Source organism: Trichosurus vulpecula, chromosome 2 (genome assembly GCF_011100635.1).
Source record: "Trichosurus vulpecula isolate mTriVul1 chromosome 2, mTriVul1.pri, whole genome shotgun sequence".
Lineage (NCBI taxonomy): Eukaryota > Metazoa > Chordata > Mammalia > Diprotodontia > Phalangeridae > Trichosurus > Trichosurus vulpecula.
In genome coordinates, this window is record NC_050574.1 from 430486147 (window position 1) to 430506634 (window position 20488).

Below are 20488 nucleotides of genomic sequence, written 5' to 3' on the forward strand. Positions count from 1 at the left end.
ACACTGAATCCTCCAAGATTATCAACAATTTCTTAATGGTTAAATCTCATGACCTCTTCTTAGTTCTCATGCAGCTTGAGCTCTTTGCAGTTTTTAAGATTATTGACCCTCCCTTCCTTGCCTCCCTCTCTCTGCTCGCCACCCCCACATATACACACCTGTCACCATTCTCTACCGAATCTCCTCCTGTTTGCGCGTCTGCTCCTTACTGGTCTCCTTTTGTGCCTTTTATGACTATCCCTCAGGGATCTATTCTGTGATCTTTTCTCTCTACACATTCTCTCTCCATTGCTAATCTCATCTGTTCCCATGTGTTCACTTCTACACAAATGACTCCCAAATGATTATAGCTAACCCTAATCTCTCTCCTGAGCTTCATTCACATATAATTAACTGCCTGCTGAGTGTCTCTTCTCGGATATCAAAAGACATTTCAGATTATAAAACAGGATTCATTATTTTAACTCCTAAATCTATACCTCCTTCAAAGTTTCTTTTTTCTGTTGAGGAAACTTGGAGTCATCTTTGACTTCATCTTTTTCACACACCCCAGTATCCAATCTGTCGTCAAGAAATCTTGATGCTAATGGCACTTATATTAAACATGTGCGTGCAAATGCTGTCAAGGGAGATATATACGTGTGTGGGGAGGGGATAGATAAATAGAGAGAGAGATAGATAGAAGATGGATAGATTAGTGAGGAGAATCAACAATCTATAAAGGTGAAGAGAGCCTAAGCAACATGAGAACTATGAAAAGTCCATGGAATTTAGCAGTTAAGAAATTAATGATAATCTTGGAGGAACTAAATATGTATATATACATATACATATACATATACATCTGTGTGTGTATGGAGAGAGAGAAAGAGAGAGAAAGAGAGAGAGAGAGAGAGAGAGAGAGAGAGAGAGGGAGACAGAAAGAGACTACCCAGGCTATGCATGAGAACCCTAGGACTGATAGGGCCTTCGTGCTGCTGGAAGATTGCCAAAGAATTAACTTAGAAACATATTGCCTAAAATAAAATTGTTACATATACAGGAGCACCCATCTTGCAATGCAATGACAGGATAGTGAATTTGATTCCATTCCTTCCTTGACTTATTCTTTTCTCATTAGTGCTTAATTATTTTCATCTGGGAGCAGTTTATATGTATGATTTGTTGTGGTTAGGAGAGAACTGATCCCAGAAAACCTCAACATTTCCCCAAGATACTCCATACCTATTCTTTCTCTTTGACTATAATTCAGTATTTTTACCAATACATTTCTCATTCACACACAGACACAGACACACACCATACACACACACACACACACATGCACACATATTTATACTTCAAACTTTAAGACAAAAACATTTACAAGATAGCACAAGTATGATTGTAATAGGAAAATGGAATTTTATGCATATATATCATTTAATGAAATATATATTTTCCTCACAATTGTACCTGTAGGAATAAATATTACTAGGATAAAAATATTTTTGTTTACCTATAGCTATCTATTTGAGCAACAAAGACAAAAACAATCTTAGGAAAATGTAGGATATAGTAACTATTTTGTTAATATTTTAAAGAAATAGTATTTAATTAATTTAGTATATGAATATATTTTGCTTAAAAAGAAAATTGATGTTAACTTTTACCCTAAAGGTTAAACTATCCAATTTGAAGTGTTGTGTATATGATTATCAATTATTGTGGTTTGCCAGGTCCATTTGGTCATTAATAACTTTTACCTGACCTGCATTTTATTTTATTAATATAATTCTTTTTAAAAGCCTTTCATTAAAATGCATTCATTCTGAGAACTGCAACGTGAAGTTTGCTATAATTTAGATATAAAACTATGATGATTCATTAATATGAAACAGCAAAAATAAAGAAAAAGCTTATTTAGAGATATTTGTGAAAATTTTCTCTTCAATGATCAGCATAATAATCAATTCCGTATTCAAATATATTTTCACCTATACTTCTAAAATATTTCTCAAAATATGCCTTTAAATTATTAAGGTATAAAAAACTATGAAATTCTAATATGAAAGTCACATGACTAGAAAAAAAATAGGCAAATAGTTATTTTTACATGACCCCAACCTCAAACCTCAAAAGAAATGTTTTATTTATAAGATATAGAGCAATTATACAAGATAAGAAGATATTCTAGCACAATATAAACTCCTTACAAATTAGTACTGAGATTTAGTATTTAAATTTGGTAAAATTTAGTATTAAAGAGAACTTTAATATGTATATGTATTTCTACTCCCAATCAACTCTGCACCTTTTGCAGTGAGTACAAATGAATTTGGAGGTTTGGGACTCAGGATTGGGCTTTCAAGATTCCCCTACAACAGTGATTCTGCCCAAATCACAGACTCCCAAAGAATTGGCAGACATGATTCTATCCAGCCACACAAAAGAATCAAGGAAAATTATTTCAACAGAAGGAATGGTTGGTGGAATAAGGCAGAAAGATATGTATGCCTTTCATAGGGCTCCTCAACATAAATGAATCCTTGGAATTACCATGTACACTTCAACCACAAGAGTGTGTTGAATATGCTGGGCTACCTTGACCAGATGATTGTTTGTAATGGTCAGAATGGACAAATCTTTTTATCATGACTCCCCTTGACAAGCAACATAAATACATTCACATAATGACAAACAATGGAGTCATTTTGCTTCAGAACTATATCAGTAAAATATTGATTGGTCAGGTTTTCCTTCAAATTGGGCCATACTGAGCCCAAGATGCTACTTCTAATCATGATGTAAAGAAGAATAAAGGATGATAGAAGCTTTTTTTTTAGAATTCACAAAAGAGAACAGGAGTTAAGAGGGAAACAGACAAACAGCAAAGTTTTGAAAAGAAGATGTTGAATATTTCATATGCTTTTTTAAAAAGAAGCTGTAAGCAATAGAGACTCTCAGTTTTACATGTAATCTTTTCTGTTGTACTTTGGGAAAACATTCTCTTTTTATATAATTGTAAATGAGAGTGTGATGACCTCATCCATAAAATAGAGGAGGATAGTAGAATAAATTAAGAAGCTAAACCCAACAAATTATTTACAATAAATACACTTAAAACATAAATATGTACACACAGTCTACCATTTCACAGATTAGACTAAAACATTATGTCTCACTCCCAACTGTGGCTCTGTGGATAGAACATGAAACTGGGAGAAAGGAAGATCTGAGTCCAAACCTGCCTCAGACCTTGTTCAAGTCACTTAACCTCTCTATGTCCCAGTTTCCTCAATGAAATTAATTATAGCACCTACTTCACAAGGTTGTTGTGAAGATCAAATGAATTAACATATAAACATTTGACAAAGTTCTATATAAATGCTAGCTTTTACTATCATATTAAAAATCAGGAGTGGCAAGCATGATCTCAGGCGAAGGAAAAGTAAAATAGTTGTAATTAAGAGAGACAAGAAGGGAAATGATATTGTTATATCATTTCAAGGTACCATAAGTAGTGAAATAATCATAATATTAAATATGGATGGGCCTGTAATTTCGATGCTATAAGAAGTTACCGCTTAGGAAGCTTCCTTTACTAAAGCACGTAAAATGCCTTTTCTTCAATTGACTAAATTTAAATAAAAATATACCAATTACATAGCAACTGAGTACTCAAATAAAAGCTAAATGAAATAAAAGAACATTTAGTAAGTAATAAATGATTGGAGACTTCAATCTGCCTCTTTTAAATTTAGACAAAAGTAAAATAAAGGAAATGATGTGAATACAATGTTAGAAAATTAGATATGATAAAACTTTGGGATTAACAAATGGGAATATTAATGAATATAAATGTTTTCAGCACTGTGCAGCATCTTTGTCAGAAATAACCTCACGTTATATCAAAAATAGCATAAATAAATGTAAAAAGGCACACATCATTGACAAACCTTAAATAATAGAAAATGTAATAAATAAGGAAAATAATTTACAATGACAGAATAAAAGGCAACTCAATAATACACACACACACACACACACACACACACACACACACACATATAAATGTTCAAATGGATTTCTGAAATGATCGATACAAGTATGGCATCCATTGAAGCAGATCACAACCCAATCATCCCTTCTAATTCTGTATTGGCACTTATTTGTTACTGTTCAGTCATTTTCAACTCTTTGTGACCTTATTTGTTTTTTTTTTTTGCAAAGATACTAGAGCAACTCGCCATTTCCTTCTCCGGCTTATTTTACAGATGAGGAAACAGGCAAACAGGGTTAAGTGATTTGTCCAGGTTCACACCGGTAGTAAGTGTCTGAAGCCAGATTTGAACTCTTCCTGACTGTATGCCCAGCACTCTATCCACTGTGCCACCTGCCACTTGCTTATGTTTTTTCCAAATGTTTATTGCAGGGGTCTCCACTCAAAGTGTTGAAGTCATGCCTAATTTTCTGTCATATAATGAAGATACAAGTAGTGAAAAAAAAGGTTTGTACAATGGCTATCTCCCACTCTCATGATATGACAGATCCATATCCTTTTCTGCTCATACATTTCTTTGATAAAATCCCTGTTGTTTCTCCTTCATAATTCCTTGTTTGTGATATGATATAACCAGCTCACAATCATTTCAGGCTTCTCTATTTCCTTTTCATTCTGAATTTCAATTTTTCAGAGATTGTAGTATTCTATGACTCATAGCCATGAAACAAAAGCAAAAGTAAAAAAAAAGAAACCAAGGTTCAGAAAAGATAACCCTTTTTCTGGTAGAAACTTGGCAACATTAAAAGATTGAACAATTTCTCAAAGGCAATTTAGTAGATTCTCTTCTCCATCAATTCTGGTCCCAACTCAATGTCACTTAGCAATGTATATCCAACATAATAGATACATATGTTTGTATATGTGTACGTATATGTGCTTACATACACACATAAATACATATGTGCCTATGGATTGTTATGTGTATTTCTATGTGTCAATATCAATGTATGATCTTTATGTTCAAAGTATCATGAAAAAAAGAACAAACAATAATCAATTGATACCCAAGATTAGTGGGGAGATTGAAAAGAGTGCGTAGTTGCTCCAAATGAGTTCAAGTCACCAGGCCCAGATGAATTCTTAAAGGAAGGAAAGAACTGGCAGATAAGAGTATTAAGACAATGACATTAATCTTTAAAGGATTGTGTGAAAATGGGATACTTCAGGATGAGAGAAGAGTAAATGCCACAATTTAGTGTTTAAAAATAAAAACAGAATAGGCTATGCCAAGTATAGACCAGTGAGTTTGATTTTGGATGTCTAGCAAAATTTTAAGCTTTATTATGAAGTACAGGTGATACATTCTAGCATTGAGAGTACAAGCTTGAATCAGCAAGATTTTCATTCAAATCTTACCTTTGACACCTACCAGTTGTGTGACCCTGGACAAGTCACTTAGCTTCTATGTGACTCATAAGAGTAAGCCCTTAGTACATACTCATAGACAGTTTTCAAAACATTTCAGAGTAGACAGGGAGTGCTGGTGTGGCCTGCACTGTACTGCGCTCTTCTCTCAGACTGATGCAACAGACCTTTCCTGTCAACCTTTGAGATTGTATTGGGCTAGAAATTTGTTTCCCACTGTCTTTGTGTGGGTTCTGCTGCTCTAGAATCACTGGGGAAATGAAAAAACAGTGAAAAAAACCTCAGACTATAGGATCTTACTCTGGTGACAAGGAAGATCAAAACATGCAACCAAAAGACAACAAAGTCAAAGCTCCCAGAAAAGTGTCCCAGAAAAATATGAATTGGTCGCAGGCCATGGAAGAGCTCAAAAAGGATTTGGAAAATCAAGTAAGAGAAGAGGAAAAATTGGGAAGAAAAATAAGAGTGATGCAAGAGAATCATGAAAAATGAGTCAATAGCTTACTAAAGGAGACCCCCAAAAATGTTGAAGAAAATAACACCTTAAAAATAGATTAATCCAAATGGCAAAAAGGTTCAAAAAGCCAATGTGGAGAAGAATGCCTTAAAAAGCAGAACTTGCCAAATGGAAAAGGAGGTCCAAAATCTCAATAATGCCTTAAAAATTAGAATGAAGCAAATGGAAGCTAATGACTTTATGAGAAATCAAGAAATTATAAAACAGGACCAAAAGAATGAAAAAATAGAAGACAATGTGAAATATCTAATTGGAAAAAAACACTCTGACCTGGAAAATAGATCCAGGAAAGATAACTTAAAAATTATTGGACTACCTGAAAGCCATGATAAAAAAAAAAGCCTAAACATCATCTTTCAAGAAATTATCAAGGAGGGGCAGCTAGGTGGGGCAGTGAGTAGAGCACCAGCCCTGGAATCAGGAGGGCCTGAGTTCAAATCTGACTTCAGACACTTGACATACTTACTAGCTGTGTGACCTTAGGCAAGTCACTTGTCAAGTCACTGCCTCCCCCCTCAAAAAAAAAGAAATTATCAAGGAAAACTGCTTTGATATTCTAGAACCAGAAGGTAAAATAGAAATTGAAAGAATCTACCAATCATCTCCTGAAAGAGATCTCAAAAGGAAAACTCCTAGGAATATTTTAGGCAAATTTCAAAATTCCCAGGTCAAGGAAAAAATATTGCAAGCATCCAGAGAGAAACAATTTAAGTATTGTGGATATCCAATGAAATAGAGGGCTTTCAAGCATTCTTGGTGAAAAACCAGAGCTGAATAGAAAATTTGACTTTCAAATATAAGAATCAAGAGAAGCATGAAAAGGTAAACACGAAAGAGAAATCATAAAGGACTTATTAAAGTTGAACTGTTTACATTCTTACATGAAAAGATGATATTTGTAACTCATAAGACCTTTCTCAGTATTAAAGCAGTTGGAGGGAACATATATACATATTTATGTGTATACACACACACATATACATATACACACATAAACGTGTGTGTGTATATATGCATATACACATAAACATACACATACATATACATACATACACATGTGTGTGGGGTGTGTATATATATATATAGAGAGAGAGACAGTGGGTACAGGTTGAGTTGAATATGAAAGGATGATATCTAAAAAATAAAAGCAAGGGGTGAGAGGAATATATTGGGAGGAGAAAGGGGGAGGTAGGATGGGGGTAAATTATCTCACATAAAAGAGACACAAAAAAGCATTTACAATGGAGGGGAAGAGGGGGGAGGTGAGAGGGAATGAGTGAACCATACTTTCATTGGATTTGGCTTGAGGAGGTAATAACATACGCCCTCAAATGGGTATGAAAACACTACCCTACAGGAAAGTAGGGGGGGAGGGAATAAGAGTGGGTAATAGAAGGGAGGGCAAATGGAAGGAGGGGGTAATCAGAAGCAAACACTTTTGAGGAGGGACAAGGCGAAAGCAGAGAATAGAATAAATGGGGTCGAGACAGGATAGAGGGATATATTGTTAGTCTTTCACAACATGACTGTTATGGAAGTGTTTTGTGTGGCTACACATGTATAACCTATATTGAACAGACCTTTCCTGTCAACCTTCTCAATGGGAGTGGGTGAGGAGGGAAGGAGGGAGAGAATGTGGAACTCAAAATTTTGAAAATGAATGTTAAAAATTGTTTTTACATGCAAAGAAAAATGAATCAAAGTTAAAAAATGGGATAGAGAGTTGAACCCGGGTTCATGCCCTACCTCTGACACACAATAGCTATGAGATCATGGATAAATCACTTAGCATCTCAGTATCCCCGGTGACTAAAACCAGTTGTCCAACTGCATCGGTAGAGGGGTTTTCTACATTGAATATTCACTCCGTATCTGTGAAATCACAGGTCCACATTAACAGCCACCACAAAGGTAGATTAAAGTAGAGAAGGCAACTGACGTAAGAAGCATGATGCCTCAGAAAGAATACTGAATATGGGGTTAGAGGATCTAGGTTTGAATTTAAGATCTGCCACTTACTACTCATGTAGCATTGGGTAAATCACTTCTAGACTCACTTTACTAATGTGTAAAATGAAACAGTTGAAATAGGTGATTTTTGAGGTCCCTTTCAGCTCTAAACCCATGATCCTATGAACCACAAGTTTTCTAGGAAGACAAAAAAGCAAGAAACAAAAGAGACAAAATGTGCACCTGAGTTCCCAGTATGCTGTACATTGACCCAGTATGTTGACCTCAAACTTGAAACTTCCAGCCTTACTCATTTCCCTCCCTGAATTGTTAAATGATCACATGGCTGGTGAATATCTCTAGCTCTATTGGGCCTCAAATCGGTCCATGGATAACTTTATCATGGAGTCAGTCTAGTTTCTCATCATTTCATTAATCTCAAACTAAAGCCTAAAATGAATGACAGAGATAGGGATTGGACCTGTGATTTCACTGACACAGAGACCTCCTGATTGAAGAAGCTCCTGGTATCAACAAAGATCAGTCTTTTTTGAAGTGTAGTAATCTTAAATGGTTGCATAGAGCATTCAGTGTTTATATGACTTGTCCAAAATCATATAACCTGTGTGTGTTTGACAAGGAAGGTGAATCCAGGAATTTTCTATCCACTGTGATATATCTCTCAGCAAACATCGAAGTAATCATATTGCTTTTAAAATAAATCAAGTAAAGGCCAAGCAAACATCTTTGATAAAAATCCTTGACATAAGTAACTCTGTGCTTCCTCAGGCTTCCATCATCTACTGTTTTCCTATCATTATTCAGTTTGGTAAATGAAGTAGAAATCAGTAAAAGTTTTGGCAGCTAAGAAATATTTGATTTTTCCCTGGGTCTTGGAGGTAAATTGTTTTATATGCATCAATAAAACTTCCTTCATATGAAAGGATATATTATAAAAATCTCAAAAATCCAAGGGCATGTAAATATGTATTATAAAAGTAAATTACTAGAGTATTATGATGTATAATTTTATGACAATAGTCTTTATAACTTAAAGATACTAATTGTAACATAGCCACTATTAGCCTAAGCAGTAGAATTAAAATCTTAGAAATGTTCTATTACATTGGCTCACATGACTAAAGTTCAACTATTTCACATTGTACCCTTTGCAAAATTTAAACACTGAGCAAAATGCATCCCACTTTCTAAAAACATTTACCCTATAGGTCAGCATGTCCTTTGTATAATTGGGCACAATTATGGGCCTCTTGGTCATTTTTCCCACTCGACAGTCTATCACAGCGTGATCCAGGGGCAGAGGTTTTTTTCCAATCCCTCTTAGCTCAAAGACTTGCTCAATGCCATCTGTTTCATTCCGTAGTTTAAGTGTGCCCTATGACAAGAAAGGAAGGGGAGTTTCAGTTCTAGAGGAGTCTTACTTGGCTGCCAAACAATATCATCTATCTTATTAATCTTGAGTCCAGTTAGTGAAATGAGTTTTCAAGGGGGTGCTATCCATTGACTTTCCCAGTTCATGTGTAAATGTTTCTACTGAATTAATGAAGATAAACTTCTGGTGGAAAGCTTTCTTTTTGCTCTTTAATTTTTCTAAATTACAGAGTTAGTACAGGCATCTTCATACATATTGATTGATTATATATGCTTGTTTACCTCCACAGTAAAAAAAAATATGCCTTCTGAGAAAATGTTTTCTGAGCCACTAACTCGCCTTAATGAAGAAGAAAAACAAGAAATGAAGTTACTTTCCTCCAAATGTTATTTTTTAAAATCCTGAGGAGACAGGTCATTGACACAATATTCTTTGGGACTATTTATTCCCCAAACTAAAATATCTATTTAAAATTTGGTAGGGAAAAATTGTGGAAGCCATACAACAATAACAAAATTCTTAGAATTCTTAAATTTTAGGAAGCTAAGAACCATCAGTGATATAAAAAATAGTTGATACATTGCATATAAATCATGAAGAAAACAACCATGGACCCTCACCGTAACCTCACATTCCAGAATAGGTTTGAATGTAAGTGGATATTGAGCAGTTTCTCCTGATTTCACATATAAAACAGAAGGTCCATAAAACCAATCTCCTTCTATAGTCACTACGCATTTCCATTCAGTCACTGTTTGATTACTCTGAAACAATAAGAAATGAGATGTCATATTTTAATAAAACTGTAAAGTGAGAGTTAGACTTGATTTACATTCTAGATATCATCAGGCAAACAGAGTACCATGTCCTTCTCATCAATGAATAGGTGACACCTGCATAAAATACCAACTCTGGACAAAGGTGTATGAGTAAAGTCTTGCTACTTGTCATTCAATCACAATGGTAAAGACCTGCCTGTATCAAGTTTCTCCCTCCCTCAAGTTCTATTCCACTAAATCTTCCAGTATATCTACCGAAGTGATTTTCCTAAAGTACTGACATGAACAGATGATCTCTCTCCAATAAAGAGTGATGTCATCACCCTCCCCACCATCAAATAAATTCCAGTGGTTCTCTATCTACTCGAGGGTTAAATATAAACTACTGTATTTGGATTTAGAACTTTTTCCAATCTCTTTTCACCCTATTTTTCTAGTCTTATTATGTATTAATCCTTCCCATGCACTCTCTGATCCAGCTAAACTGGTGGTCTTATCATTCCTTACACAAAACATTCTATCTCACACATCCATACTTTTGCAATGGCCATATCCTATGGCTGGAACACACTCCTTCCCTGTGTCTTTTTTTATTTTCCTAATTCTGAGCACCACATTTAAAAAACATTTATTGCAGTTAGAGAATGTCCAGAAGAGAGTGACCAAGATGGCAAGAAGTCTGTAAAGCATATCCTATGAGGGGCAGTGGAAGAAACTAAGGATTCTGAGTCTATAGAAATGATTTAGGATAACTAAAGAGAGAGCTAGAAAGTCTGCCTCTGCTTGGGGAGTCAGGACCAGCTGGGTTCAAGTCCCACCCATAACATATAGTGTCTGTGTGACCCTGGTCAAGCAACTTGCTTCTTGATGACCCAAACGACTCTCTAAGACAAGAATTCTAGAAGAAAAAGGCTATGAGAAATAAGGTACAGAACCTTCATTATTAGAGGAAGTTTCCTTCTGATCCCTACTACCTTCAGCAAATCGCTTAACATTTGTGGTCCCCAGTTTCTTTATTTTTAAAATAAGGAGGTTGAATGAAAGAGTTTCTGTGGTCCCTTCCTACTCCACTTCTATGACGCAACACATGTACAGCTGTACAAATCATAGGTTTGCATGAATTACATATATATAATGTTTGTGTGTGTATGTGTATATATATATGCATATATACACACATACATACACAAATATTTATGAGTACATAAATTCTGAAAGGGTTGAGGAGAGGAGCACTAGGTTACAAAGAATTAGATTTACATTGAACATAAAGAGCTTCCTTAGAATTAGAGTTGTTGAAAAATATTATGTATACTGCTTCATGAAGCAGAATATTCTCTATCACCGAAAGCATTCAAGCACATATTTGATAAACACTTGTCAGAAAGGAAAACACATAAGTAGTTTATGCATCAGGAAGGTGGTTAAACTAGATGACCTTAAAGGTCCTTCCCAGTTCTAAGACTCAAATTCTTCTTGAATCTTTGCTCCTTCTCCAACTCCCCAACCCAAAATTTGATAGTCATTACAACATAGCACCCACTACCTCATTTAGGTTGGATTCTAAATAAAGCATTAACCTATACGTTTAAAAATAATTTTGATCTTTAAAAACCATTTCATATTTATCACTTGATTCAAAAATACATGTTTATGAAACTGTTTAAGAAAAATATCAAGTCAAAAGAAATGTATGGCTGGTCAGACATCCACCAGAAGTACAAGCTCCAATGCGGTTCAAAGCACATACGAATCTTAGGTGTGAGTCTCTCCTTAAACTTTCATAGGGGTCAAATTAGGTTAAAATGATTATTGAAAGCAGATTTGAAGATAAAGAGACGTTACAAAAGGAGGAAACATCTACTTTTAGGGTGTTTGTGGGAGAGAAGATGGAGGATTCCTTCCATGTAAAGCTAGGTAGGGCAGAAGATAGAATGCTGGGACACTTATTTTATTAAATGAAAAACAGTCTAAGTTCCCCTTAACCGAAACAAATCTAAAAAAATAAAAGTTGTGCTCCTGGAGCATATGACAGAAAATGGAGACAGACATGCGAAGCAGAGAAAAGCTCACAGAAATCATGACCAAGAGAGCTTTTTTTTTTTCTTTTTTCTTTTTTGGAAGTCAGCACCATACTTCTGAGGGAATACCAGAGAAACTGGTCAGAGGAAAAAAAAAGCTAGACAATTAATTATTCCCATTTTGAGGCTACCTTTTCATGTCTGGGGACAAAAAGTAACTCACTGATATTTCCATTTCTGGTATCTCCAAAAAAAATTGTTAGGTAAGCCAGAAAGTTATAATTTGCCAATGAAACTCAATTTACTTAAAATGATCATTCATATTTCTATATCCTATTTGTGGTAGGATACAAGATTGTTATGTAGTATTGAATCAAATAAACTGCAGACACATTATTCTTATAGTTTCAAAAAGGTTTTAGAAAAGCATTATTAAAATATGTCTCATGTAGAGATAAAGAAAACACTCATTTTATGCAAGAAATAAAAGCATATTTTAATGCTATATTAAAATACACAGGATGGGGCATGGGCAAATTTTAAAATAAGATAATAGATTTAGAGCTGTCAGAGATAAGATAGACTATCTAGTTTAACTACCTTCATATTTTTTGGTTAAGCTGAAGCCTAGATAGTTTGGATAATATACTGGAGGTCAGACAGGTTGTAAATGGTAGAGGCAAAATACAAAATCTATTTCTTCTGATTACAAATCTAGTGTTGTTTCTCCTGCTATGGACAAATTGCATTTTTAAACTCTTAAATATTTATAAATATGATGGATTCTCTCTTTTTTGATAAATGCTACTCTAATTCCTTTAAGATTCATTCCTCTCACTCTAGCAACTCTCTGTCCCCTTTTTAAGTGATCCTATTTATTCATTTTTGGGCCAGGTTCTCATCTATCCCAGGCACTCAGAGCCTTCAAGCTACCCTCTGGCCTTCTACCTTAGTCAACTATACCAAGCATCGTTTCTTGCTCTTGCTCTTCATATATCTAGAGTTTACTAGAATTGTATCTCCCCTCAGCAGCTTGCTAGGTTACTGGATAAATAACCAATCAATTAATTTGTGGATATGTTAGATTATATGTTAGTAATAATATAATGGTTATATTCTTACAGATATCTATAGTTCTTTAATCCAAAAGAACAACCAGGAAAATTTCAGGGTACATTAAAACCTGGTGAGGGTAAGAACCATAAATAGTGTGGGACAATTTCAGCTTTGCTCCAGCATACCATAATTTGGAATAACACGTTCAGTCAGCAGAACAGAAACAATTGAGTTTAAGCACTTAGCAAGAGACATTAGTTAACAGAAGTTAATTGAAGGCATAGTAGAAGTCATTTGCCCCAGGCCCAAAAATGTCTCTTTGCAACTATGGCATGGGCGATAACCTCAGATAAATGAGGACTAGGAGTGGCATTTGCATGTAAGTAGTTGGAGATACATAGAGCTGACCCTGAAATTCTAGTGTCAGGAAGAAATTCAGTCTTAAAAAAAATTTCCTTTAGTTTACAAAAATAAGTTAATTAATAAACATCAACTTTAAGGCCAAAAGTTAAACTTACTATTGGAATTTCCTGAGTCAGTGGTTCAAATGCTGGAGTTTCAAACTGAAATTTGGCCTCAGGACAGTCAGAATTCACTACACACTCAATGGAAAAGAGCCGAATATCATGCGATGACCTCAGCAAAATAAAACAAGGATATCGTCCAGCAGTGAGAGGAACAAATCTTAAAGGAAGCAAAGCACAATCTATCAAAAAAGAGAGAGAATAAATCAAATTGATAAATACATAAAAGTCAAAACATACTTTAAAACACAAATTTTTTTAAAATATATAAGGTTTAGAAATAATTTATGAAAACATAGTACATGGAAAAAAATGATGAACCTGATTTCTTGGCTTAAAAGAAAAAAACCTGAAACTTTAATGTAATTTTCAAATGGAAACACTTTGCTAAACACCTATAATGAAAATTAAAATTTCTGCTTGAACTAAGCTGTTAGTTTTATGATAGTGAAAAAAAATTATTGACCTGGCTAATTTTTCTTCCCTTTTGGTTACATTTGACAGTTTCCAACTCCTAAGATAATAATGATAAATGCTTGACTATGCACACAGTGGTAACTGTACTCACATGTGTGTAATTACTTAGAAGAATATATATTAGTTGATGTTTATATATATGTAAATGGTTAACATATATACATATATGTATGTGTGTGTATGTGTACACATGTAATTAGTTAACAGAAGTTAATTAAGGGTATATTCAGAACCATTTATCCCAAGCCCCAAAACTGCTAGTTATGGCTCTGGTGTGGAAGATAATTTGGAATAAATGAAGATTGATAGTGGTATTTCCATATTTCATACCATGTAAGTAATGAGATACACATACAGCTGCCCTTGAAATTCAGTGTCAGAAAGAAACTCAGGCTTTTTGTTGTTGTCATTGTTTTTAATTTAGGTCACAAAAATAATCTAATCGATAAACATCAACTTTAAAGTCAAATATATACATACATTTGTATGTGCATATATGTAGAAGTATACAATAATTTATACATATGTGTATGAATGTATGTATATTCACCCCAAGTTAAATAGAATCAAGATAGGCTAGAGAAAGCTTAGAGTTCCTAACAGCCTGTTTCTGCTTTCTAAACTTACAGATGTGAGGCCAATAATAGAGGTACAGAAAATCATTTGGAATTGTCTTGGATCATTGTATCACTGAGAAGTCTATCATAATTAATCATCGCACGATGTTGCTGTTACTGTGTGCAGTGTTTTCCTGCTTCTGCTCACTTCACTCAGCATCAGTTCATCTCAGTCTTTCCAGATTTTTCTAAAGTCTACCTGCTCATTTCTTTTTTAAAAAAATTATTTATTTTTAGTTTACAACACTCAGTTCCACGAGCTTTTGAGTACCAAATTTTCTCCTCCTTTCATTCCTCCCCCCTCCCCAAGACAGCACACAATCCAATACAGGCTCTACATATACACCCATATTAAACATATTTTCACATTAGTAATGTTGCAAAGAAGAATTATAAATAACGGAATGAACCACGAGAAAGAAGAAATAAAACAAAACAAAAAAGAGAGAGAGAGAAAATAGTATGCTTCAATCTGCATTCAGACTCCATAATTTTTTCTCTGAATGTGGATAGCATTTTTCATGAGCCTTTTGGAGTTGTCTTAGAACCTTGCATTGCTGAGAAGAACCAAGTCTATCAAAGTTGGTCACTGCACAATGTGTCTGTAACTGTGTACAATGTTCTCCTGGTTCTGTTCCCCTCACTCAGCATGAGTTCATATAAGTCTTTCCAGGTTTTTCTGAAGTCTGTCTGCTCATCATTTTTATAGCACAATGGTATTCCATTACATTCATATACCAGAACTTGTTCAGCCATTCCCTAATTGATGGGAATCCCCTCAATTTCTAATTTTTGCCACCACAAAAAGAGGTACTATAAATATTTTTGGACATGTGAGTCTTCCATTTTTTATTATCTCTTTGCACTACAGACCTAGTAGTGATATTACTTGATCAAAGGATGTGCACAGCCCCTTGGGCTTTGTTGTTGTTGTTAGCACCATGGATTTCTTTTTTTTTCCTAATTTTTCCCCCTTTTTACTGGAGCAATTTTGTTAGTTGTGTTTTCCTTGGTTGCTCTATTTGTTTACTTTCCTTGTTTTTCTATTATCTATTTGCAAGCCAAACAATCAGGTCACTTTTATTTTGTTGTTCTTGTTTTTGGAATGCTGAAGTTGCCTTTCTTTAACTGAATGTCCATCTCTTTTCATTGACAAGCCCAGGTTTGAAGAGCATGAAACTGGTGTTCATCTTGAGTTCCTTTGCTTTTTGGAACACATTATTGTATTATGTTCTACATTATGTACAGAATAATCACGTGTTATAAAAGCTTCTTTTTATTTTTATTTAGAGGTCTTCCTTATGGTCACTTGAAGAATTTATTACCACTGGAATCGATAGACTTAATTACTCTGTGACTTGGAGTTTGCATAATGGCAGAATTGTTTTCTGAAGATCTATGTATGTTTTTACTAACAATGTTTTCTGTGTTCAGATGTTCTGGACAGATTTCTTTCATTATGTCTTTCTTTATGGTGTTAAGAGGTTTTTGTTTTATTCTATTTTGTTTTATTTTATGTTTGTCTAAGGGGAAACATGATTCTTAAGTTATCTCTACATATCTTGTTTTCAAAATCATTATCTTACTGTTTTTCATAGAGATGTGTTATTTTATATATTGTTGCTTTTTGAGTCTTGTCTTCTAGATTGTCCTTTATTTATACATATATATGTATATACATATATGTTCCCAGTCACTTGTGCTTAATTTCGTTTCTTTGGAGATAGTTGGAGATAGTCATCACCACGGATTCAAGTTTTTCTATTCTGCCATTTTTTTTCTTCTATGCAAACCATAAATTCTTATTTCATGATTCTTATTTTCTTGAACCATTTGGAAACCTCTTGCTGTGGTTCCATGTTCTCTTGGAAATTACAGATCCTCTGTTTTATCATGTGTTAATTCAATTTTCTTTCACTTGTAATATTTATTCAAAAATGCTTACACTACTTCAGATGTACTAGACATCATTACCCCTTCTGTTTTTATATCTTCTCTATTGATATTTCTACGTGTTCTCAAAGTTTTGTTTCCTTCCTTCTAAAAGTTTTGATTACTAATAGTTTTTACTTATAAACTTCCTATTGCTCACTTTTTAACTCCTACTCTATGATGGCAAATGCCCCAAAGGTGGACCTCAGAGTAATCTCAGTCTCCTCTCACATGGGGAATTCATTTTTTTATTGCCCTCAGTCCCCATCCAAAAGTGATTTCTACGGGGGAAAGAGCTGACCTCAGCTGAATGACGGTCCACTTTTTTCAGATCTAAGACAGACCCACATATATACTAGGGCCATTCCCCCAGCTCCTCAGTTCTTTAGATCTTTGGCTGATTTTTTTTCTGTAGTGAACCATATCATCTTCTAGTTATAGGAGACTTTTGCTTTCCTATATCTCTACTTCCTATGGAGGTAAGGAGGAGGGGGGTGGGGAAGGGTGAGCACAGTTGGTCTACAAAATTGTGAGGTAAGGACAGGGGCAGGGTGTGCTGGCATATATTTCAAAAACGACAACAACAAAATTGCTGAGCGTGTCCTAGAGCACCAGTCTACAGGTTCTTTTGTGCAGCCCTGAATGGTGAGGTGAGTTGGGGAAATGGCTATGAGAGAGTTGAGGATGGAGATTAGCCATCTCTGCTTCTAATTCATCAGGTTGCTTCGAATAAGACTTTGTAATGTTTTGGCCTGGGGAGACAGTGGCAATTACTTTACTTCTTCCATATAATTCCTCTATTGAGGAGTTTTGAAAATTCATGACAATCAGAGACAATATCATCATGTTTGTCTAGTGACCTGGAAAAGCTGCTTAAAAATTCAAAGGATGTTGGTAACCAGATAGTGTAATAGAATTGTCCTTGAAATTGTTATGTGTGAGATATTTGTGCTGTTAAAACCCTGAACTTAGAATTCTATCAGAGAGTTCTATGAATTCATTTCCTTTCTCACAGGAAAAATAAGTAAATTAATGAATGTCTTCTGGGTAGTGGGTCAAGGAAATATTTTACTTGTCCCTTGCCTTAATTTGATTTCAGGAAGCACAGGAGGTAAAGTAGAGGAAGAACTACAAATCCATTACTAATTTTCATCAGAAACTGTATAGAATAGTGTTTTTTTCCATCATGAGTAGATCTAAGGAAAGCAGTGTGTAATTCCAAAAATGCAGTAGAAATATCAACAGTTAGTATCAATAGCATTATTCACAAAGTTAAAGTGCCCAAAGAAAGAACGTATGTGACTCCCTTTGATGCTGATTCAACTTTATGTGTAGTTCATAAACACTACCACAAGGAAACGAATACAAACTTCATTTAATAGTTCTAATGCTTGAAGCCAGGGAAATGTCTTCACATTTCCACTTGACACTTCTTAAGAACAAATCTTTATCTTTTATATAAAGAATTTCTTTAATTTTACCAATTTATCATGTTAAAATTATTGATGAAATGGTAATATGGCCTTCATGACTAGAAGCTGGGAACCATAAGAAATTATCTTTTCAATCACTCCCAATAAAAAAAATCCCTAAAACAACTTCCCTCCTTCCCTCCAGATAGACTATATACAATGATGTTGGCCTCCTTGCTGTTCCTTACACAAGATCCCTTTCCAACTCTGCATTTTATTGGCTCTTCTCCTAAGCCTGCAATTCTCTCTGTCCTCATCTCCATCTCCTGTGTTCCCTGGCTTCTCTACAGCCATAAATAAAATCTCACTTTCTGCAAGAAGACTTTCCAGAATCCCTCTTAGAAATAGGGCCTTCCCTCTGAGATCATCTCAAACTTATCCCATATACATCTGTTTTGTATCTAGTTTTTTTTTTCATTTTGACTCTGTCTTATATTTTCAGTTCCTTAAGGATAGGGATTCTTTTTGGCCTTCCTTTGTTTTCCCACACTTAATACAGTGCCTGGGACATAGTAGGTTCTTACTGCATGTTGACTTGATTTTTCATCCACAATCAAAATTTTAGTACTATTACAATATACTATTCTCAAGTAATTTTAACAAGATAATCTTTAGAATTAAGTACATATTCTCTGGAATTTATTGTTGAAGGAACTTGTACATGTTCGTTCATTTATTTAGAAGACACAAGGCTGCTTGTGTATCTTTAGAGATTTTATAGTTAATTACAATTTTAGATTTTATTTCATCATATTTTTGATGATTCTAAATATAAGGGGGAGGAGATGAATAGGAAAAAGATGAAGTGGCAGATGGGGGAAGAACTGGAAAATTAGGAAGAAGAAAAGGAAAAAGAGGAATTTGATGAAAAAGGAATAGGAAGTATGTTGTTTTGTTTCTATGTAAATTCTTTTTTTTATTAATTAGATAATGATGAATCCAACATCTAACTTACAAAACTGATAAAAATAAACAACATATTCCTTTAAATAATACTTTCACTTGTATAGCCCTTTACTTCAAATTTATTATCTTCATCTTCACACCAACCTTATGAGATAGCCAGGACAGGTTATCAAATCCCTTACCCTATCAGGGATAGGAAGAGGAAAAGAGTAGGATCAATGGATATAGGAACTTAGTACCAATTAATAGGCTTGAGGAGTGGAGCAGAAAGATGTGTAGCACGGAGTATGCATGGAAATGGGCCAAAAGGGGATTCTCATGTAGTATGTGTCAGTGCTCTCCTGACAATTTCTGGGAATGTGTGACTTATCACTGAAGGCTTGTGCTTAAAAATAATGTAGCAGCCTCCTTATTGGCCATATTGTAAAAAGTGCTAATTCCTCAGTGGGTCTGTAAAAGACAGTGATCTATCACCTTCTTTCTTCTCTGCCCATCTGTTGAGCACAGCAGGAGTCTCCTAGCCTCTCCAAAGAGGGATGAGAAGAGAACTAAAGACCTTCCTCCAGCCAGGCAAAAATATTGAACTACATGTCAAGCATATATTAGCTAAAGCTCTTGTGTGGGCTGCTGTTAACCTGAGTCTGGGGCTTGAGTCTCTTGCTACTAATCCATTTTTATTTTTTTGACTGACGGTAGGAAACCAAGCGTAAATGTTGAGATGGGCATATCCAGCTTGTAAGTTTGATAAGTCTGGATACAGTGAGTTCTCAGTCTCTGTGGGAGATGACTCTCTACATTCACCACAATGTTTCTAGGAGAAGAAAACAACCACCAGCTAGAGAATGAAACTAATCCTGGGTCTTGGAGAGAAATGTTTGGATACTGTAGAGCTGAAATGTAAAGTACCAATATATCAATCTCATAAAGTATTTCATGTTTTGACGTTTAAGTCTCAACCTCCCAGGAAAGTAAATATGCCCAGTGGGTATAAAACCCATTAGAACCACCAAGTCTTTTCAAAAGTGATATATAACTACCCCACCATTCTGTAGTTGCAAAGTTCATTTTCTAAAGCAGAGTGTAACATTTATCTTTATGCTTCCTAAAATTCATTTTATCAGATTTAATTCATTCTATTTCAGTCTGTCAAGGTGTTTTAATAAGAAACTTGTCATTTTCCGACATGCTATTTGTAACCTTAAATTTTGTGTCATTTGGAAATTTATCAAAAGTTTTTATTTTTTTACATGATTGTCATTTCTACATACATCCCCAGCCCGTAAACAGTAAGTCATACCTTCTAATAAAATAAAAAAGTAGTTAATTTTGAATGAAACACATGAATGAAATCTGAAAATATATGCAGCATTCCATACCCATACTTCTCCACCTTTGTGAAGAAAAGTCTCTTTTCTCATCTCTTCTCAATATCCA

At 34.7% G+C, this 20488-nt stretch overlaps 1 protein-coding gene across 1 annotated transcript in view; it reads right to left on the reverse strand.

Moving 5' to 3' along the window:
• CFAP47 (cilia and flagella associated protein 47) overlaps positions 1-20488 on the reverse strand; it is a 965255-nt gene that overhangs the window by 450319 nt on the left and 494448 nt on the right. The window contains exons 47-49 of the mRNA XM_036744194.1: positions 13645-13832; positions 9891-10034; positions 9100-9273 (exon numbers count right to left, since the gene is read on the reverse strand). Coding sequence (XP_036600089.1) covers positions 9100-9273; positions 9891-10034; positions 13645-13832 — 506 coding nt within the window. The remainder of the gene's footprint in view (positions 1-9099; positions 9274-9890; positions 10035-13644; positions 13833-20488) is intronic.